General features: G+C 51.6%; 1 protein-coding gene across 5 annotated transcripts in view; it reads left to right on the forward strand.

Moving 5' to 3' along the window:
• Positions 1–22,650, forward strand: part of IKZF1 (IKAROS family zinc finger 1) — an 85,248-nt gene extending 62,598 nt beyond the window's left edge. For all 5 annotated transcript variants that reach the window (XM_072955505.1, XM_072955506.1, XM_072955507.1 and 2 more), the window contains 4 exons: positions 4,826–4,993; positions 8,389–8,514; positions 12,949–13,083; positions 18,665–22,650. In XM_072955505.1, coding sequence (XP_072811606.1) covers positions 4,826–4,993; positions 8,389–8,514; positions 12,949–13,083; positions 18,665–19,380 — 1,145 coding nt within the window. In that variant the 3' untranslated portion in view covers positions 19,381–22,650. The remainder of the gene's footprint in view (positions 1–4,825; positions 4,994–8,388; positions 8,515–12,948; positions 13,084–18,664) is intronic.
• The last annotated feature ends 352 nt before the right edge of the window (positions 22,651–23,002 follow it).

The raw sequence follows: 23,002 nt of genomic DNA on the forward strand, positions 1-23,002 counted from the left end.
AGTCATGGGTCAAACATGCATTTTGGGGAGGGATGCAAATGAACACGGCTTGAGTTTTAGAAGCACGAGTTGAATGAAGGAATGGCCACAAAATTCAGTCTTTCAGGAAGTGCTCAGTTTCTCCGACGGCTTATCCTGCAGCGGGCGAGACTTCCAACGAGACTGCTTGCTTGCCATCGCTTTTCACCTCAGATTGGTAAAGAACTTAACACCCAAAGCCCCCGTCTAGTAGATGATGTGATGGAGGTTTTGCACGTATCAGAGAATACAGTATTCTGTGTCCAAAAACAAACAAGGGAGAGAGCCTTGTGTCTGATGGCTGCGCCCAGGCTCCTGAGAGGTTCTCACATTGGGGGCTGGATATAGCCAGGGTCTTGGTTCTGTCCCCTCCTCGTCCCCCAGTGTGCAGTCCTGGTGGCTGGCCTGTCACGTTCTCTTCCACCGGGACTGTCAGGTCATCCCTGATGGCACTGGAGAGTTCAAAATACAGTATCAACAGGTCACCTTCTCGCCTCTTACCTTTAACTGCCTGCACGAGGTGTCTTTTGAGTTGAACAGAAACGTTGCCCTTCTGCCCTAAAACTTTTAAAGGGGGCAAAACACAATCAATTCGCCAAGTCCAGTGGTCACTGAGAGCTTGGACATAAAACACGCCCTGATACATTGCTGCCTACGGGATGGCATTGCAGGTCAGCACAAAGCCGGTGTCTACCACTGTTCTCCACAAGAGAAGGGCAAAAAAAAAAAAAACCAGATTAAAAAGCAGACTTTAGAGGCAAAACAAACTTTAAAAGATGCCCCAGGGACGTGAGGAGGAAGACTTGAAAATCACAGCTTCGTACAAGTCTTATGTGGGGATAGACAGGTTTCTGATTATCAGGAAATGAAGCAGGAATTCAGAAAATCCATTGAGCCCAAATACCGGTTTGTCCAGAAATGCAGATCATTTTTTAATTTGAATCAGGAGGTTCCCCCAGACGACAACCTGCTGGCTGTCGTGCAGCTGGAAAACCTGTAAAATACATTTATTTTCAAAAAACATTCATTTTCAATAAAAATTTAAGCTCTACAGCCAAGCAAGCCTGACTTTCCCTAACGTGCCCCTTAACCCTCCAATTACCCGGTGAAGTAGCCCCGTCACGTCCAGCCCCACGTGCGTGGTCAGGCTCCCCCCACCCACCCCCCCTTTGTAATGAGGTGGAAATTAGGGTGAAGGTGGGTTTCCCGGTGATGGACACTTAACAGAATACACCGGGAGCCACGCTAATACACTCCTGACGGAGGAATAGCCTTCACAAATGAATTACTTTCCTGCTAATTCACGTAAAGCCTGGCTGTACAGTGAAAATTCTCTTAAATAAATATTTGATCAATGAATGAAATCCTGGCATACGAAATGGCCAGAATATAATGACTGCCTGCCTGGATTAAACAAAAAAAAAAAAGAAGAAGAATTGCATTTAATTAACCTGCCAAGTTCAGATATGCAGAGAAGCATTCGCTGCTTGCCGCCTTCTCCTCCCCAGGTGGCAGCTAAGCGGCAAGGACAGGCCAGTAAATCCCAGAAACACGGACATACACAACAGGTTTATGGTTCTTGCCTTGATTTCTGGGTTAAAAAAAAAAACCTGAAACAGAGAACCTCTAAATTCTCGTCCCAGTGTTTTTCCCCTCATGTAATTACGGAGTCAGAGTGTAGAAATATCTTGGCCAAACTTGGTTTGAATAAACAGACGTGCTAGAAAGCTTTCCGTTTTCCTGGCATCTGAGTGGAAGACACGAGAAGCGCATGCTTTGCTCATCAGCGACTCTGCCCTGGCCCCTCTAGGCCTAAAAGCACCCCCAGAGCAGCACTTCTCAAAGCTTCAAGTCTTCAAGAAACGCAGACTCTGATGCAACCCCAGAGGATGCCGGGGTGCACAGGCTCGGAGCATCCGTGGGCGGCGGGGCACGCGCTTGGGTAACGGACCGTGCACAGCGTGACTTCAGGGGGCTCTTCGTCTGGGAGCTTAGGGGCCACCTTACTTCCCCCCCGAAGCCGGGACCTGCACCTGCCGGTCCCCGGGTGTCCTTCCCGGATGCCGGGGCGGTGTCCCATGTCGCCAGCTCCGTGAGGGTCCGTTGGTGCCACCATTTCACTTCCCCAGGCTGGCGGCTCAGTTTCAATTTTTTTGAAACCCAAGCATAATCGTAACTCCTGCCCCCCAGCCTCTTGGGGTTAGTGGGAGAACCAGAGGCCAGAGACGTAGGAAGCAGCTTGCAGGGCAGGGGAATCCCTGCCAGGCGGAGATCCAAACTTAATTTCCTAAATGATCTGAGTTTTAACAATAAACGCCAAGGAAAGTGTCCGGATTATGGTTAGTCTGGGCTGCCCGGAGCCCCCTCGGTCCCCATCTATAAGGCGACAGGGCGCAGTCACCATGATTTATAAACACAGCATCGGACTGGAATGCTGCTCCGAGGCGTGGCTGCGTTAGACCCAAGCGAATTCTTGCAGTTCCGTGTACTTTGTTCAATTCACCTTCTTCTCATACACGCCCAGAAGTCCCATGATGACTGTCTTTTTTGACCCCGTGAAGTTATTTGCAGGAGCTGAACCATCCTTACAGAGAGTCCCCGCCACTTGGCAGCTCTGTGTAGGGTCCCTGGGGTGAAAAACTGAATTTTGAATTCATGCCATGGAAGTCCTCATCCCACGTAAATAAAACGGAATACAGCCTTGGAGAAACTGGATGTAACTTGGCTGCCGTGAGCAAGCTGGCCACCTGCAGGAGGGAGGCGGCTGGCCAACGAGAGCACGACAGACAGACGGGGCCGCGTTCTGCCCTCAGGCTCCAGGGCCCGGCTCCCTTTTCCTGCTCACACCTGCAAAGGGAAACCCCCGAGGGGGTTTGTCACTTCGGGGAAGGCTCCCTTCAGGAGTCCCCGAGCCTCGTGTAGGGATTCAGGCCAGCACAGGCAATCAGAAACAGATTTCCAGGAAAGCTTGCCAGGCAAGGCACCAGTTACAGACTGACTCAAATCAGAAGACAGATTTCACTCTCGAAGAGACGGTCCCCTCTGTCTGTCCTTCCCGCCCTGTTCTGCAGAAGGGGCACCCGGCTGTCACGCCCTGTCCTTGCTGTCCCCGCTGACTCTCTGTCCTGCACAGACCCCAGCTGCACTGCAGGTTGTCCCTGCAGCCATTAAGCCAGGCGCCCAGCACGGAGGGAGCCCTCGACGGTGCGTGCGGGTCACGCCACGCCACGCTGGCCACCAGGAGTGTCCCCCATGCTTAGCATCAGCATTTTCATGGCATGGGGTCTCCCAACGCCCCAGGCCTCCCCTCCCAGAGTGAGTGGTTGGAGGATCCATCAATTTTCCCGTGACTCAGCTCCCCAGCCCGCTAGAAAGTAAAAATGAGGCTAAACATGAAATTCAGGCACCAAAACAGACTGTTAAAATTTAACCTGGCACCTGTTTTAATAGTACCAGTATCCCTCTGCTTAAATTGCTTTGGATGGGTTCTGTCTTGTTCCCCAAAATCGTATACGTTAATTGGGGAAATGGCTAAATATACATTTTAACACATTCTTCCCCCCCCACCCCCCAAAGGAGAAACTGTCCTAGGGAAATGCCTTTTCATGGAATCTCAACACCACACAGTGTGGTCCTGCAGACAGCTCTTCTTCTAAAAAGAAAAAAAAAATACATTTGGTTTTGAAAGGGCTTAGGTGTTGACTGACTGAGGACCAACGTACCCCTGTCTTCAGTGAGAGTTAACAGAAACACTCACCGACGTAGATTCCAAGAGCTGACTCCTTTGCAGCATCCTTTCCTGTTGGCAGACACACATTTACCACTTTGTCACCGTGCAGGGTTTGGGGACCCGAGATTCCAGTGGTTTGGGTCTTTTTGCTTTTTGGGGCCTTTTATATTTTTTATTTTTTTTTTATTTTTTATTTTTTTGGTCCCCACTCCAGCGGCGTCACCCCTGTGAGGACTCTGAACCAGTAATTCGCATCTCTTAGAAATGCATTCTGAAAATGCAACTGTCCTCAGTGGCTATAGGGGGACCCATGAGACCTTAAAGGTCTGGGGGGACCCCGAATGAAGCAAAAAGCCAGGCATGTCCATGCAGCTGGGGTTTAAACGCACCTTCCTGGGGAGGTGAGGGACATTTCTTTGGACGATGCAGAGCCTCCCGGCCCCTCAGCTTCTCGTTTCATTCGCTCTCTCTCCCTCTGTGTCTCTTTCCTGTTCGCCCGCGTAGGGACAGACAGGTAATGGAGGAGAAATTGAAAGGGAAAAAACAGGGAAAATGTAAATGAATTGAACTTATTATAACTGCTATAATGAAGTGGCTTTCATTTAAATATAAGAATGTAACGCTGAAATGAACTTCTGATCCTGAAATGCATTTTTAATGAGTTCCCTTTTTATTTCGATGCTTCAGTGGCATATTTTAAAGACCCTTTGAAAAAAGCCGCATTAAAAAAAACCCCACCAAATGCCACAACACGCAGAATTGGATATTGGTTTATTCCAAAACTGCTGATCAGGAAGAGTGCTTCTTCATCACAAAACGTAGCAGTCACTTTATTTAAATGAGTTTGAATTTGCATTGTGATGTGCTATTCTGATTTAGGGGGGAAAAAAATTAGATTTTCAGATCAAATTGACCCAACCAGTGAAGCGTTAAGGAGCTGCTGGCAGGTTGAGTCTGAAAGCCGCGTGTCCCATCAAACCCGCGGCTGGTGGAAGTCACCGGGCCCGTGGGAAGCAGCGTCCTCCCCGCGCCGAGCTCTGTCCTCACCGGCTGTCCCTCCCGTCCCCCCCCCCCCAGGAGAGCGGCCTTTCCAGTGCAACCAGTGCGGGGCCTCCTTCACCCAGAAAGGCAACCTTCTCCGGCACATCAAACTCCACTCCGGGGAGAAGCCCTTCAAGTGCCACCTGTGCAACTATGCGTGTCGCCGGCGGGACGCCCTCACCGGCCACCTGAGGACGCACTCCGGTAGGTCCTCGGGGCGCGGCCGCCACCCAGCATCGCCCAGCCTGGTCCAGGACGCAGCCCCCCACAGCACAGCACTGGCTGCCCGTCCCCGGTCCCCCGACCTCCCGGGTAAACAGAGGAAACAGGTGGGGGGGAGCTCACACTCACACACACGTGCACGTGCACACGCGTGAGTCTCACCTCAGAGAAGAGGCCTCGTCCTTGTCAGGTGAGTGGATTTCCCTTGCAAAGGCTTTTTTCCCGGCTCCGCTTTTGCGGCCCAGGCCCCCACGGTTCCCAAACACAGCCCTGGACGTCCAGCATCAAGCCACCCGCAGTGCTTTCACACGGAGTCATCACCGGGGTCATTTTCGCCGCAGAGGTGACGGAGACGAGGGCTGGGGGCCGCCTGGTACCTGAGGGCCCGCCCCACCTGGGCCTGAGTCTCATTGTCACACCGGAGGCCGGGGGGACTTCAGCAGGAGAGGCCAGCGGCGGGGGCTGTTACCAGATTTTAGGAAACGCATCTGGAAAAATCAGAGCCTCAGTGAGGTCACAGGAAGGCCCCACAATTTTCAAAGCACCCCAGCCTGTGAGCACAAAGCCACCGCTGAGCAGATGCGATCATGTCACCTCCCCTCACCCACACACACACACACGCACACACACACCCCAGGGATATCTGACGTCACCGCCTTCGGGCAGCCCTGGGGGCAGGGGGTGGCGGGTCCTTGGGGAAGGTTTGTCCCCCAAACATGATGAGAGTCATCAGTGCTGGGGTTTGGGGGCCCCTCCCCGGGCTCCACTTCCTTGTCACGTTGACCGAGCTCCCCATGGAGCTTTCGGGCACCACGACGCGCACACGCGTCAGAGGGGACAGCGGGAGCACGGGGAGGGGACAGCCGGTCTTGGGCGGGAGGCATCCGGGGAGACGTCCGCTAGAAAGAGGGGCCTGAGTCCGTGCCCACAGGTGAGTTTCTAAAGCTGGCTTTTGGGAAAGTTCCAGACGGACGTGGAATTCTGTGAGTGAGCCTGGAGGTGACGGTGCAACATGGCAGTGACACGTCAGTGCTAGACAGTGTGTGGCAGGCAGTTAATGAGCATCATGAAAACGAGATGTTCCTCCCGCGCGTGGCGCCTGCAGGGGGTCATCGGGGGCTTTGCGGCCCCCCCAAAGGGGGACAATTTGCAAATGTGCACGTGTGGGCAGGGAGGAGCATGCCTGCTGTCCTGCCAGAGGTGAGGGGGTGCAGAGAGCTAAGTGACAGACAGGTTCAGAGAGGCCACAGATGTGACAGTCACGTGGTCTGTGTGTGGAGCCTAGCGGGCGATCCTGGGACTAGACTGTCACACGGACCACTCACACGGAGTCACATCCACACCTTCGCAGGGGACGGTAACTCCACACTGGAGCTGGCAGGAAGCACGCCCCCCCCACCTTTGGGAGAAAATCCGATGACATCTGGGTTTACCCCGCTTTGCAACAGGAATCTCTCCTGAGTATCAGTCCTCCCCCCTTAACGCGATGCCTCCCCCTTCGCTGTCCTGCCATGACACTGGAAGCATCTAAGGCAGTGCTGTGGGCCATCCTGGCTCCCTCACGTCATCCGGGCAGGCCGGCCCCGGGTGTGGCCAGTGTCTGGAGCCGTCACACGAAGCAGCGGTCGGCCTCGGACAGTTTACTTCTATCATGCATCCACGGATGAGCTGATAACTGTGGCTCCAGGGCTGCTGGCGAGCCTGCCGTCTGAGTGGACCACTGGCACACTACACGATGCTTCCTCTAGAACGAAGTGGGGACTCCAGCCTTTGTCTGCAGAGCCAGACGGGGTCGTATTCTGTTCCGTGGTGCACTGGCCGCACCCCTGTTCCGCTACAAACCACAACCAGCCGGGCCGCTTTTCCCCCAGCGACCGGTGGTGGCCTGAGATCCCCACGCCCGTAACAAGAGGGGCCTGGGTGGCCTGGGAGGGTGGAGTTGCAAGCTTAGCTAAAGACTTTCTTTCCTGCAGAAGAGTGGATATACTTTGGTTACTGCAGTTCAGTTGCTTCCAGTGAACGTCTTACGTTCCAGAGTTGAAATCAATCACATAATCAGGAAAAAAAAAATGTGCCTTTAGACACCAGGCCACGTGTACAGGAATTTGCTAAAGTTACAGCCTTTCTAGGAAAGGACGTTGAGTGGGTTAGTTAACAGTCAGTTAGTGTCCAAAGGCCGCACTCAAAAAATTGTACAATTTTAGGCAACATTGTTTATTTCAATGTTGTTTCTCTGACATTTGGGATGAAGTGCTTTCTCCAGATAAAGAAAAATCCGTTTTTCCTTCTCTTAAATGTTCCAGATTTGGGGTTTTGTCTTAGTCGGCTTAAACCGGAGCTTCTGTCCACCTAAGGAAGCTATTTAACCAAACAAGCTTTGGCTAATCTGTTTTACCAAACGTTCCCCATTTGGGGGGCATTGATTTTTACATAACGCTCTCAAACATGTGACATCTAACAATAGGAGAAGGAAGTAAAAGATGCTGGTTTTGGATGGAAATGTGTGTCTTATAAGAAACGGAAGGTGCTTTAAAACCCTGTCCTGGCACCGCTCAGTACCGTGGCCACTACCAGATGTGGTGTTTAATTTTACATTTTAATCAATTAAAACGAACGGGAATGTAAACTTCAGTTCTCAGGGACACCAGCCGTCCTTGGAAGGCACGGCAGCCACGGCTGGCTGGCGGCCACATCTTGGCGTCTTGGATGGTGCCGGGAGAGGACACGGCCATCCACAGGGTACGTTCTGTTGGACAGCGCTGATCCAGAAGCCACGCCATCCTGAAGTTCTTTGGGGAGCAAAAAAAAAAAAAAAAACAGAGTGTTTCCAAGATAGGAAAAGAAAAACACATTTTGGAAGCCAAATGCTCATGTCCTTAAAGTGTGTTTGTCCACCGAGGGTTTCTTGGAGAAAGACCTGAACGCCTTGGAGTTGAAGTCACCTTGGGTGCCTTAGATCCGGCACCAGTGTCACGCCAGACCTGGCCCAGGATGGGAGTCCGACTCTGGGGGGGACCCATGCATCCGGCCGAGGCGGGGGCGGTCCTGGCGTCTCTGCCCTGTTGCCCAGCACCCCGGGGACAAACCCCGCGTTTGCTTCCCCCACGTACAGAGCGACCGAGTCGGACAGTGGGCACAGTAAGATGACACAAGGATCACGGCAGTTCCTGGTACAATCGGGGGCCCCCTGGGTACTGACATTTTTAAATTCAGTAATTCTGACCGAGTCCTTCATGCTTTGAGCAATCAAGAGCAGAGTTAGTTCTGTTATGCTGCACTTTGCGGACTTTTTAGTGGTCACTGTATGGCGTGCCTTGCCCGTGACCCGTGACGCCGACCCTTAACGGGGCTCCTAAACGCACTTGTGTCTCCCGCAGTCGGCAAGCCGCACAAGTGTGGATACTGTGGCCGAAGCTACAAGCAGCGGAGCTCTTTGGAGGAGCATAAAGAGCGTTGCCACAACTACCTGCAGAGCATGGGCCTCCCGGGCACGCTGTACCCAGGTAAGCGGGCGGCGGGGACGGGGACGCCCCCCGCACGCCGCCGGGGGCAGGGCCACCTGCCGTCCCCGCGGGGGTCGGGGGAAGCTTGGGCCGCTGGGCGCACACTGCGCCTTCCAGCCTTCCAAGCCCTCATCCCCCACAAAGGGCGCCTGGCCCGAAACCCCCGCGCTCTGGAAATCTGGGGAAGCCTCTTGAAAGCTTGGGAATTTTTTTTTTCTGATTTTTTTTAATGTTATTTATTTCTTTTTGGTGGCGGGGGAGGTAATCAGGTTTATTCATTTGTTTATTTTAATGGCGGTGCTGGGGGATGGAACCCAGGACCTCGTGCACTGAGCTAGACCCTCCCTCCTTGGTTTTTATATTTTTTTAAACCTGGAGCAGCAATTGCTTCTTTGTGCTTTGTCCTCAAAATAAGGTCTGAAGTCTTGGTTTGAAGACTGTTTTTCTCATGAGGTGGGTCGCATGAGAGCTTTCGGGCTGTCTTTTCACGCGTTGGTACGGAACGTGGGGTGCCCGTGTTGGGGGACCCTGAGCATCTGCAGGGTTGTGGCTGTCGCAGGGGGCAGGTTGCCTTGGCCCCCTGGGCACGAATGCTTCTCTGTGCGACGCATCACCAGATGACACTTGGTTCTCATCTTAGACGATGTGAAGTGAAAGATGTCGAGACAGAGAGTTGAAGGAGGCTGGATTTACTCAGAAAGGTGGCAGGTGTCCTCAGAGACACCTTCCTAACTTCCTAAGACATAAGAACCTTCTGAGCAGGTCAGGGGAAGCTAACCTCTTTCAAGACACGACTCATTTAGCCCGACCCCTGGAAAAGCCATCCTTGGACCGAGGGGTGGACGTTCAGTCAACAGCGGAGAATTTATCTCGTCTTATTCCAACGTTCTGACTTGAAAAAAAAAAAAAGACTCAGAAAGGAAAATCCAGCAGGCAGCTCTTGGAGGATTCTTTTTAAATTTCAAATTTTATTTCATTTTGCTCTTCGGTAAAATACACATAACATGAACTTACTATCCTCACCGTTTTTAAAGTCTACTTCAATGCTCTGAAGTACATTCGGGACCGCTCGGGTTACCAACAGCAGACAGGAGCGGACGGAGAGAGTGGTCAGAATTAGAACGAGTTGTAAAAATCGAAGTCCTGGCCTCGAGGGAACTGTGATCATGGCGCTGTCCCCCCCTGCTGATCTGCCTGAGACCTGGGGCTAACAGGTTTCTCTGGGCCTTGATCTTCTTACCTGTAAAATGGGCAGATTCCGTTACGTTACCATTTAGCTTCCTTCAGAGTCCCAGGTCTATTTCTGGAATGGAAAGCTGCTGAAGGTTTAGCTGAAGAGGAAACGCTAGACGTTAAAATCATCAGCATCGCTGGAATAATGTGTGGCCAGATCCTAGGGCTGGAGGCTGAGGGATGAGGGACTAATTACGTTCCTTTCAAATAAAATGTGAACAATCAGATATTGTCTTTGTAAAAAATAAGTTAATGGGTCTTGCGAGTAAACGTTTAAATAAGCCATTTATGTCCTCAACAGAAATTCGCTGAGGACTTATTACCGAAAATACCAAGTCCTAGCGAATACAATAATCTGAATTTCCCCCTTAAACTGTACACGTGGACTTGAGGAGACAAAGTGGCCCCGAGGCCCAGAGGGGGTTGGCCTTCTCCATCGTTCTCGTTGCCAAGGTGACAAGCCGTGACATCACAGCAGGTTGGAGAGGTTCCCCCAGAGGACAAGCAGAGTTGGTTTCACCAAGACCCAGATTTGAGGCCCGTCTCGGAATCTGCTTCGACCACCGTGACCCAGGGCTCATCCCTTAGGAGGATGACAGTTCCCGCCTGGGCCAGCCCCACGGAAAGGCTGTGAGAGGGGCGTGGGGGCAGAGGCTCGCACCATGCACCTGGCTGAACATTCACGCTGAGGCTGCCGGATGGACCCCGAAACTGGGTTCTCCCCCCTGAGCTGCCCTGTCAGGAGTGTACACATTAGATGTCACCCTCCCGCTGGGATCCATTTAACCCTAAACCATGCAGTCATTCTCTCTTGGTGACCCGACAATTGGAATTCACACAAGGGAGCTGCATCCTAGACTCAGACCACGAGCAGGCTCCCCGCGCGCAGGTACTGCTGGGTGAGACTCTCTCCGGCAAGCACTTTGGTGCAAGTCCTACCTGACCACTGGGGACTCGGGGCCCCAGTGGGTGGGGTCTTGCGGGGCCAGGGCAGGTTGACCCCTGCCCTCTGTGTGTTTCCCATCCCCCGGCCTCTCCATGACCCCCAAGACCAGCCCCCATGAACGCTCAGGTGGACGCTCCCAAGGGCTCTTCCCTCTCCAGTCCGCCTTCGGTTGAGGCCACTCTTTTGGTTTAAGTACAAACAGGGAGGAAAGATGTCACTTTTCTGAATACAATTTTTTGTAAAAGGCTCTGGGTGATCTGTTAGTATTTCCTAATGTCTTTACGGAAAATATAAGCTTCCTTTGAGCCTAAGGCGCCCGGCTTGTGTTGCCAGCCCTTAGAGGGAAATTCATCAGAGGCTGGGGCAGCTATGGTCGGTGGGCTTTGGGCTCACTGTCCCTCACTGTGGTGGCTCTGAGGGTCTCAGCTCTCAGCAGGGCCTGTGCCCTGGCAGACAGGAAACCCAGCTGGAGGGGCTGTGGGCTCCCTGGGCAGGCCACCATGCCCCACTTTGCAGAGAAGGTAGACACATTAGAAGGCATATTAACATAAGTTTGTTTTCTATACCTGTGAGTCTGTTTCCATTTTGCAAATAAGCTCATGTGTATCATTCTTACAGATTCCACACATAAGTGATCTCATATGAAATTTGTCCTTCTCTGTCTGACTTGGTATGACCATCTCCAGGTCCATCCATTGCTGCAAATGGCATTATTCTTTTTCATGGCTGCGTAGTATTCCATTGTATATACATACATACCACAACTTCTCTATTCAGTCATCTGGTTACCAAAGGGGAAAGGGGTGGGGGGAGGGGTAAATTGGGAGTTTGGAATTAGCAGATACACATTATTCTATATAAAATAAATAAACAACAAGGTCCTACTGTATAGCACAGAGGACTATATTTAATACCTTGTAATAACTTATAATGAAAAGGAATATATGTATAACTGAATCACTATGCTGTGCACCAGAAACTAACACAACACTATAAATCAACTACAGTTCAATTTAAAAAAAAAAAAGAGAGAGAACGTATTAATTTGATAAGTCAAAACACAACCAGTGGAACTGAATTCTATAGATTTAGTACATACCCCTCCTGTAAATCAGGGTGTGGGCTTTTGCGTTCGCCCACTTAATAGGAAACACACACTCCCAAAGCGGAAAAGTCGCACATACCATTGGTAATAACCAATTTGAAATATATTTTTAGGCGACATTCAGAATGAGGCAATGAAGACACAAAAATTTTTAGCAACGATCTTAGCGGGTAGCGTGCAGGGCATGGTGAGAAGTCCAGCAAAGCATCCTGAGGCGAGGCCGAGCACAGGGGAGCCTGCAGACACGGCACGTGCGTCCTCTGGAATCTGGGCCGGGTTTAATGTGATATCGATTTGTCCATCTTAGTGGAATATTGGCAAGTGTATCTGGAAAAATAAATGAGGGTAGTGGCATTTTTTTTTAAAGAAGAAGGATGATGCTATATGAAAATGTAGCTGTGTCACAGACGTCTTTGAAGAACAGACAAATCAACGCTTGAGACGGGTAAACCCTCCAAAGACCCCGGGGTGGGTCAGCACATCCCGGCTGAGCCAGGAGGAAGCACACAGCAATGCGGTCCAAGTGGACCCTTCAGAACCGGTGTCAGAAGAACTGACTGGCCGTTGGGAAGACAATATCAGTTTCCATTTCTCGCTTCTTACACGTGAGGATCCACTGCAGGGAGATGACAGAGTTATCTTTCCAGAGATCCAGTCAAGAAAGCTGGGATGCAGCCGGACTGTGCGGGATTCAAAGCTGTGTCCGCAGTTCTGGAAAGAAAGGGAGGATTCAGAGAAGTAAGGCTGGGCTGGAAACACTCCCTGAACCAACGCCCGCCTCCCCAGTTTCACGATTTCCTGCTGGGCGGCGTCATTGGGTCTTCGGTTGGCTGCGTGTTCAGGGCCCCGGAGCTCTGGGCCCTCTCCCCGCGTTGCCGGGAGTCGGTGAAGCATCTTGGTGGCCACGTGCCTTCTGCATCTTAGTTTGTGGTGCTGGTCGTTAGAATGGGGCCCTTACATCACGTCCAGCTCTGAAAGTCCTTTGATCCTCAAGATTGCTGCTGTCCGGATGGACTGGATCGGTGCCTGGGGGGAGGATGTGAGAAGTTGAGGGCTGATCAGACCGATGTCAGTTCGAACGCTGGGCGAGACCGAATCCTCTCACCGTAAGTGCTTCTAAACCGGCCTCTCTAACTGTCTCTGTCTTTAGTCATTAAAGAAGAAACCAACCACAGTGAGATGGCAGAAGACCTGTGCAAGATCGGACCAGAGCGCTCCCTCGTGCTGGACAGGCTAGCAAGTAACGTCGCCAAACGTAAGAGTTCTATGCCTCAGAAATTTGTTGGTAAGAGTTAAACGTTTGCTGTCCCTTAAAACCACCACCACGCGGGTGCTTTTAGCCTCAGGCCGTAATGAGTGGAGGGTAGAAGAGAGGGAAAAAGTAGCTCCTTTTTTTAAAAAAGCAAAATTTGGTAAGCGTACCATTTTGGAATTCATTTTTTTTTTCCAATAGGCTTCTTAAAAATAACAAACCTCCCTCCCAAGGATTTTTTTTTAGACGTGGGTTTGCAGCGTCCGGGGAAGTCACCTGTGGGCGCTGGGTGTCCACCTGGGGGAGCCCGGGGTGCTGCGCACAGGGCTCGGACCCCCCCCCCGGACCTGAGCAACCTCTCTGAGCATCAGGTGCCCATTTTTCACAAGAAGCTCATAATATCCCCACATGGGCGACTTTGGAGGTTTAAAGGGCAGAGCATCGCAGCAGCTGGCCCAGGAGGTGCCCGGTAAAGAGGAGACACAGCCATGGTGGCTGTTCTCGCCACCGCGTCTCTCCCGGTGCCCGGTGCCTTCAGGGCGGGGCAGCCCTTGCCTCCAGGGGCTTGTGTCCGCTGTGGGTGACAGACACACGCACCCATCGCCCCCATGCAGGCCAGACAGTGGAGTGCAGGCAGCAGGACACCTGGGCAGTGGAGGGGAGGCGCAGCCACCTGCCTGCACTACCACCGTGGCCAAGGTACTCAACCTCTCCGAGCCTTGGCCCCCTCTTTACGCATCTCACAGGGTTTTGTGCACACAGATGAACAGCAAGGCTGTGAGAGCATTTAGAAACCCTCAGTGTGATGATAATACCATGAAGATAACGTGGAAAGTGGAGCATGGGGGCGGGTCATGTCCAGGGGAGAGGACCGTGGGGGGAGGGTCATGCCCAGGGGAGAGGACCATGGGGGGAGGGTCATGCTCAGGGGAGAGGACCGTGGGGAGAGGGTCATGCCATTGGGGGAGGGTCACGTCCAGGGGAGAGGATTAGGACTCTGTTGCAGAACACTTTTACGAACCACCCACCGGCCAGATAGACAGTGCCAGGAGACCCCACGTGGATGGGAGCCCCTGCGCCGTGAGCATGAGGCGGGCGGTCCATTTCCCCAGCAGGGCAGGAGGGAGGTGACCCGCGGGGGTGGGGTCTCAGGTGGCCAGGCTGCGGTGAGAAGGCAGTGGTCCCCGGCTCCTCCCCGATGTCCGCTTGGTGATGGTGGTGGGGAACCTATAAGGCGGTATGATTTTGCTCAGAGGGGCATACATTTTTGCTTTATTGACACACAATCTCTGAATAGAGTGTTTGAACTTGGGCATGAGTGTAGATAAGCTCCCTCACCATTGTGTCGTCAAAGAGCTGATGCTCTGAGATACCCAGACACAGGTGCATGTGACCGACAACGCCCATCAGGAAAGGGACAGCAGTCCTCAGCATTGCTAACTGCTGTCTTGAGTCCACGTGGCGAGGGTGGGAAGACGCTTTAAATACAGAGAGGAACCAAAAGAGGACTATGACTGTGGTCGGCTTCCTGCCACCCATCATAACCTCCTTGGTATAGTTTCTTCTTCTTTAAGTTAAAAAAAAACTGTTTTATTATTACAATGACGCATGGTGAATGTCAAGAATTTTAATGCAAAGATGTTTGAAAATCACCACAAAATCCATCATCCAGAAAACGCCCAACATTAAGAGTAGCTGAGCCTCATGGAAATTATCTTTCTTGCTTATAATTGTGAGTGGATGCAACGCAGAGGTGGATCGATAAACGTGAAGTTAAGACTTCCGTAAAGACGCTGGCATATGACAAATGCTGGTTCAAATGAAAGTGTCACATTTAGATGTGTCTTAAATTTCAGAGGCGGATTTGTTATTTCGATTTGAATTTGAGTTTGGTAAGCACCAAACAAAATTGGACGGCTGGCTTGTCGTCAAATAGATTTTTCCTCCCAGAAAGATATCCTTTTGTAAAGGATTTCTCTACGATTAAAAAGTTGTGCTGTGAAAAACGCGAAGATCTTCAAACCATTTTTAAATCTATTTGATTCTGGGAGGCAGAGCATATAGCTCAGTGGTGGAGTCCTGGGTTTGATCCCCAGTCCCTCCATTAAAAATAAATCAGTAAATAAACCTAATCCCTTCCCCACCAACATAAATAAATAAAGATAAATTTTTTAAAGAATAAATCTGTTTGCTTCCACTTAGACAATGTCAGCTGAGTCTCTGCTCTGAAAAGCGAGGGTGTTACTCTGCCTCCCAGTGTTCGGTTATATGATGATTTTTACATTTTCCAGCTGCATACTATTCACATTTTAGTCTGAATTAGTTCTCCAAGTAGTTTAGCTGTTTGTTATTCATTTTATAAGTAAAGTCAAGGCTCAGATGTAGCTCTTGCCCTACTATTTCCATTTATTTTTGAGTAATCCCTTAATTCATTGGACTTTTCAAAAAGCTTCTACAAATGTTCTGCTTCCTCCACTGTTCTGCGTTTGAGGCTCTCTGCTTTTGCCTTTCTGCTTGAAGAACTTCTTGGCGAGTATATGATGCTGGTCACTTTTTTTTTCCTCCCCTGAGAATTTTCTAAATTTTGCCCTGAGGATGGAAGGCAAGACTTCCATGTTCTCTCTGCACGCCTGGAGAGTTTAAACACCCTGACTCGGACATGGCTTGGTGTTTCTGCATTCTGAATTAAACAAACAAAAAAAAATTCCCTGACATTTTAATCTGGAGATTTCCTTTTATTTTTTCCTCTTCTATTTCTTGGAAAGTCTTTTTTTTTAATTTATAAACATATCTTTTGTTCCATCTGCTGTGAGAGATACCAGTTGTCCTTATGTTGGAGAGTTTGTCTTCCACATCTGTTAGCATTTCTCTAAGTTTATTTTTTTGTCTTTCTCACATTGATTCCCTGTAGTATCTTATGTTTTTTCCTCTACATCAGTCATTCCATTTTTGGTACTTTATGTTCTGTGTCTTGCTGTTTCTAACCCACGTATGTATAACACTATAATAATGCTGTCTGGACTTCATTTATCTCCTGAGATCCAAAATCACCATTTTCGCCTTACTCTGTTGCTTTAGCATGCTGTGTTTCAGTATTTTTTTTTAAATTGAATCTATGCCACAAAGCCATTATGAGGCATTTCTTCTCCTCCTTGAACTAAGCTGCTTTCCTAGGATGGCCTCATTGGTCTGTGTTTCTCTTCTTTATTCCCTTGGATGAATAGGAAATACATGTCAGCGTTCTTCCCACTGTATCAGATTTTTTTTTAACCCCTTACGTTAACTTTTCTAAATCCTGAAAGGATACCAAGGATGGGACTGGGGGAAGTTCAGGGGAGGCGAAGGGCAGTCTTTGATAAAGGACTTTCTCCCTGTCCCTGGTTGAGAAGTGTGGTTTCCAGCCCTGCAGGGGGTTACTCTGGACACTGGGCTGTTTCCTCTCTGCATGTAGCATCGAGGGCCTAACTCCTGTCTCCTGTCTGGAGACCAGCCTCACCACTCACTAGTCCAGGGTCACCTGGTTCCCATCAGCAGAAGTGTCAGCTGCTTTTTTGATCAGAAGTGGAAAAAGACACTATCTGAATTGATTCTCTGCAGATATGGGGATTTTAGGGAAATTGCTGGGCATTCTGTTGGTTTATAGTTAAGATTTTTGTAAGTGCGACCAGCGGGGAAGCTTTGCTAAACATGTTGTGCCAGAATTTTCTTCTTTTTCTTTTTTTTTTTTTTTTGGTCTTTGATTTTTTTTTTATGAGTATATATTTCATTGGAATATGTACCTTTCTTTAGCTTCTTGCCAAAGTGAATTTTGTGGGGTTTTTCTCCCCTTGTAGCATATTAAGGAAGATAGATTCTGTGGGAGGTTTCAATATGCCAATATGCCACGTTAATCTGAAATACACGTTGTTTTTTCCCTACCTCCGTTTCTTGCTGATTCCTGGTTTCAAAAGCAAATGATGCCAGGGGTTCTTTGGGAAAACACAGAACCATGACTTTGGGAGACACGAGGCGGTTAAGTGGGAAAGCGTCACTTTGGGGGGGCTGTAAGCACTTTTGTACTGATTAAAATTGTCCGCAAAGTGCACTCCCCTCCTCTCCCAGCCGGGGTTTGGGGGAAGGATGGACTGAGATCCCGCTGGGGTGAATGTAAGAAGATGCTTAAATCCTCAGCACAAAAACAGGAGACGATGACACGGTTTCTCTGATAATATTCTGTAACTTCTAAGCTTCAGTGGAGAGAAGCACCACGTCTCTGACCCCTGCCACCCAACTTGCAGAGAGAGTCCATTCCATTCGGTTTCTGCAAGGGCGTGGCTGGCCACTGGCAAGTCTCTTTGTGTCATCCAGGGTCCCATGGCACTGCTGTCAGGCTGTGCATCCTCTGGACCACCAGGAGAGTCGACTGAAAGGCAGCCAGGCCATTGTGCAATAAACATCCACTTCAAAGCAAGAAATTAGACGTAATGGTACCTTAAGGTGCGATGGGGCAGACTCTTGGACAATTATCAGTGGTCACTGATAACAATAATAATTAAGTTAGTGAACTATAGAGCAGTTTACCCTTCTGCTGCTAAGAACCAGCCGCAGATCTTAATGTCCCATCTTAATGTTAACATCTTAAAGGTGTCGGTGTGGGGCGTTCTGGCAGAAGCAAGCTTGCCTTCTGCTATGAACCATGATATTAGAGCGTATGTGTCTTGAGGCAAAACTTGCTGGTGGGCCCTCGACAGTCATTCTTGGGGCATCATTCAGGCTCTGTCTTTTTTTTTTTTTTCTTTTTGCAAGAACAAGCACATGTCACCCCACTGCCTGTAGCATCCTCGGTCTGCTCCCAGCTCTCCGCCACCTGTCTGCGCAGCCCGGGGTCCACGGCTGCTAATGACTGGAAGGAGAGGGTGGGGTGTGAAGCGAGGGAGGATGTGGGAACGGTGTGAGACCCTTTCTCCTCCCGCCACAAGGCCGAGCCCGCCTTGTGTTACGGGCAAGGCTGACACCATTTCCCTCTACCGTTTCCCTGTTCCCCGCAAGGAGTATACAGTTACTGTATTTTTATTAAGCTGTCTGCCAGGGTGTTACAGTTACGACTTTAATAAATCCGTCATGCCGTAGCCCTTGGAATAAGTGCATCGCTCATGAATGATCCTATAGTTAAGTATTTTAATTAAATGAACTGATGCTACACGGACCAGTTACGGCAAATTACTTAGAACACGGTATTGAAAATACATACAAATACAATACATTCGCTCATCTAAATAGGCACCTTAAATTAAACTTTAAAAGCGGTTTAACAAGACGTGGGGATGGGCTCAGTCCGCTTGAGTATGCGCGGGTTGGTCCAGGGATGGAGCCCAGGGGCGCGCGCGCGAAGCACGCGCTCCGCCCCCGAGGAAGCGCTGCTTAAACGACGCTCGGTGTGTGGGCCGCCCCCTCGGGCATCGCGTGTCCGGCCTGGCTGGTTGCAGCGCCGACCCCGGTGCCAGGGGCCCTCGGGGCGGCGCTGTGCCGGCCTCGCCGGGCCCGGGGGGCGCCGGCCCCGCGGGGCTGGGGGGCGGGGGGGGGGGGCGCCGGCCGGTGTGGACTCGCCTGACCGCCCCCCCCCGTCTCCCCGCAGGGGACAAGTGCCTGTCGGAGCTGCCGTACGACGGCGGCGCCGGCTTCGAGAAGGAGAGCGAGGCGATGCAGACGCACGTGATGGACCAGGCCATCAACAACGCCATCAGCTACCTGGGCGCCGAGTCGCTGCGGCCGCTCGTGCAGACGCCGCCGGGCGCCGGCGCCGAGGCCGTGGCGGCGCTCGGGCCGCTCTTCCCGCTGCACAAGCCGCTGGCCGAGGGGGGCCCCGCGCGCGCCGGCCCCGCGGCGCAGGACAGCGCGGCCGAGCACCTGCTGCTGCTCTCCAAGGCCAAGGCCGCGTCGTCCGAGCGCGAGGCGTCGCCCAGCCACAGCTGCCCAGACTCGACGGACACCGAGAGCAACGCGGAGGAGCAGCGCGGCGGCCTCATCTACCTGACCAACCACATCGGCGCGCACGCGCGCAACGGCCTGTCCGTCAAGGAGGAGCAGGCGGCCTACGAGGCCCTGCGCGCCGCGTCCGACGGCGCGCACGACGCGTTCCGCGTGCTGGGCACGGCCGGCGAGCCGCTCAAGGTGTACCGCTGCGAGCCGTGCCGCGTGCTCTTCCTGGACCACGTCATGTACACCATCCACATGGGCTGCCACGGCTTCCGGGACCCCTTTGAGTGCAACATGTGCGGCCACCACAGCCAGGACAGGTACGAGTTCTCGTCGCACATCACGCGCGGCGAGCACCGCTTCCACATGAGCTAAAGCATCCCCCGCCGCCCCGCGCCCCGCGCCCGGGGCCCCGCCAGCGGGCCCCGCCCACCCGGCTGCTGCCGGCACCGGACCACGCCGTTCCGCTTCGACTGCTCGCTGCGCCCCTTTCCTTCGTTCTCTTGCTTGGGGAGACGCGGAGGCTTCCGTGCTGGATGCTGGGTTACACTCGGACCCCACCCCCAGCCCACCCCCCTCCTCGCCAAACCGACCTCTTCCTGGATGTGTCTGGACACTGCTGGCTGGCATCCCCTCCCCTGTGGCGCCCTGGATCCCTGCCCTCCAAACCGCGTGGCATTTCCGGAGAGAATTCTCTAAAAGCCGGCCAGAGCCTGGGGAGGAATGAACCGGTTCCCGGCCTCCGCAGGGGGATGCACACAGCACGTGTGGCTTCCAGGGTCCCAGCATCGGAGCGTAACCCCTCAGGTGTGGCCGTGACGGTGAACCGGCCCGGGAGGCGCCCCACACAGCAGAGCCTGGAAACGTGCGCGCGCGCGCGCGCGTGTGTGTGTGTGTGTGTGTGTGTGTGTGTAGCTGGGGCCAAAGGCCACAGTTTCTAAAAGCGAGTGGTACTCTAGGTCCTGTTCTGCGCAGGAAAATTCGCTGTTGGGGGAAAGTGGCTACTGGGGCCAAGGGAGGCTGCGATTGAGACCCTTTCAGACTCATTCGCAGTTTCCAAAGTCCTGGGCTGTGACTCTGTCCCCGTGGCCAAGCAGAGTGAACTCAGTCTTCCTGTGGGCCCATCCGGACACCACTGTGGTCTGTTTGTACATCGCCAGACCTTCGATGGCCCCAAGGGCTGTCACTACATTTCTGCCACCAGCCCTGAAATTTGGCCCTGAATTCCTTCTGAAACTCTCAAATGATGGCATTCCTCAGAAACCAACCTTTAGTCTAAATTCCACACTGATTTCCTTGCTTATCCACTCCTTCCCGGGACAGGATCTACCTGTGACCTCTCTCCCCCGCCAAAGGCCCCTTCCAGACCTCGTTTGATGTCTGGCTTCCAGCCGTGGGCCTGGATCTCTTCCCATCAGTGGATTTCTCTCTCTGGCCGCTGTGAATGATCTTCTCACGTTAAAACCCAGAGAAGAGTGATTCAGGGTGACCATTCATTTTCAGGTCAAGGAAAGCCAGCAGACGTCGCTGACATATAGCAGCTCCCTGTTTGAAACTAAACTTTCAGACAATCCGAAATTCTCTGCAGTAAGGACGTAAGCTCTGAACCCATTCTTGCTGGGGGATGGGAGTGTTCAGGACACTCTCGTGACCAGCCCTTGAGGTATGACAGGACAGAGGCAGGTGAGGACCCTAATTGCTCTCTGACACCCCACAAAGGTGTCTGTGGTTCTGATCGCCACCAGGAAGATAATAGAATTGGATGATTCTCTCATTAAGTACATTAAGTACGTTCCTCTCTGGCTCATAGGCAGGAAAATTGTCCAATTTCTGATGTTTACAGCATTCGTTTGCAACCAGAAATGTCCCCCGGGGGGCCAAAAGCTTTTCCCTGGAGAGAACCGCTGGTCTAGACAAGTTCTTTGGAAACATGCCTGCTCGGGTGCATTTGAGTTTTGTTGAAGGGACGGCTTCCCCGGAGATGACGCATCCTTGAGTCTTGGGTCCCCTTGCTTCCAGAACGCTATGGCGATTTTGAAACTGGAAAGAGACAGCATTGTGATAATTGAGGTACTGACACACGGATGTCCTGGGTAAAGGAGCAGGTTGAGAGCTGACCTGTTGACAATTACAGTCAGAGGAACAGGTTCAAGGTGAGAGACTTCGTAGGTTCCCATTCGCTGGCCAGTACTGCCTGCCCTGGTGTTTCCCATCCATCAGTTCATTGAAAGGAGGTGTTTCCCCCCCACCGTGGCTTCAAACAAAAGCTTAACGCACAGTTGTAAATAGTGGCCACAGCAATTCTCTTCTCCAGTGCTTCCCCCTTCCTCCCTCTGCTTTTTACAGCCAAGATGACCATTTATTTACCCATCTTTTGTTGTGGTTTTACACTGTAACGCCATTTCTCTTTGAAAGTATTGTATTTAAAAGTAAGGTTGCATATCATGTCGACAAAGAATTAAATTATGTTTGCGAGCTGACCAGGTTCTGTACCGAAAGCTTGGCAAGGATTCCTTCTAGCTGGTAAAAAAGTAGGATTTTGCATGACCTGACACCCTTTTGTTCTGTGGTTTGCTCTGCTGTTTGACGGTGTGAGTGTGTGTCGAGGGGACCGCTGGGTACCGAAGTGTGCCCAGGTTTCGTGCACTCTCGTGGGGTTTAAAATGAGCATCTGCAGAAAGAGGGGCGCTGGTGGCACACGGATCTGTGGATCACAAGAAGAAATCCCCGTTTGCCGTTCCCGCCCCTCCCCGGTCTCCCAGCGTCCATCCGTGCAGAGCTCCCTACCCAGGTCCTTCTGCATCCTGTGCCTGAGAACGAGGGCTTGTCTTAGTTGAAGACTCACTGAAGAAAAATTGCGTGATCATTGCTTTGTCACCAAAGGGCATCACTTCGGGTACCAGCGTGTGTCACTTCCAATTTAGCATCAGCCATGGAATGAGATCTCAGAGCCTCATGGAGAAACACCTTAAAGGAGATGGGAAGACGGGAGTTCTTTTGTGTCTTTTGTCTTCTATCTTTGTGCTTCTTTTCCTTGTTTTGCTTTGATTACCTTGTGACTCTCACAGCGTCATCTTCTTGCCGAAACAAAAGCGAGACGGCGTGGACTTGTGTAGACGAGACATGAAGGAACATGAAGGAACTTCTTGAGTTCCAGCAGAAGCGGAAGGTCAGCTCTATGCCAAACCCAGACATCTCTCCTTCAGTTCAAGTGTGTGTGTGTGTGTGTTTTTAACTTTGAAATGAACCAAGATTAGACTTATTTAAGATATACAGACATCAGAGGAAAAAAAAAAAGCACAATGCTGTTGGTACGTAACATTCACTGTGAACACATGTAACCAGATTTCAATATGCAATAACGTGGCCAGCCCTTTCTAATACACTTTTTTACGAAGTTGTGTGTGGTGATTGTTAAGGTCGGCTTCGTTTGTATCCAGAGCAGCTTTCAGTGTTCAGCTGGCAAATTCATGTACAGGACTGTAAATGAAAAAAACTGCCTCTATGATCATGTTAAATTATTTCTGTTTCGCTGTGAACGACGGGTGTGCGCCCCACCCACTCTGGAGGAATAGAGTAGAGTTTTGTACACATTTTGAAATGCTTCGTCTGTAGTGGTAGAGCGAATAAAGACAACGAATACTCTGTCTGGCCCATCCCGTGAAGCCCACGCTAGCCTCAGAGCGGCGACGTCCCGGTCAGGGGGCTGGGGGTCCTTGGGGATGCTCTGCACGCAGCGGCGTCAGCTCGTTTGGCAGACTGACCACCTGCTGTCCAAGCTGTGCCGGGCTTGGGGCCCTCAGTCTCCGTCTCTGATCTCTGGGTGTGGATCCGAGGCGGGGTGGAGGTGGTAGGTGCCGTCTGCGCAGAGCACCCTGCATAACGCCCTAGTGGCGCTTTGCTCGCAGAGCTGCACACTTGGGGAGGGCCGGGGGAGGGGGTTCAGTGCCGCAGACTCCCCGGCTCTGCCCCAGGTCCTCCAGCCCGTCTGGAGAAG

This window comes from Vicugna pacos, chromosome 36 (assembly GCF_048564905.1).
Source record: "Vicugna pacos chromosome 36, VicPac4, whole genome shotgun sequence".
Taxonomy (NCBI): Eukaryota; Metazoa; Chordata; class Mammalia; order Artiodactyla; family Camelidae; genus Vicugna; species Vicugna pacos.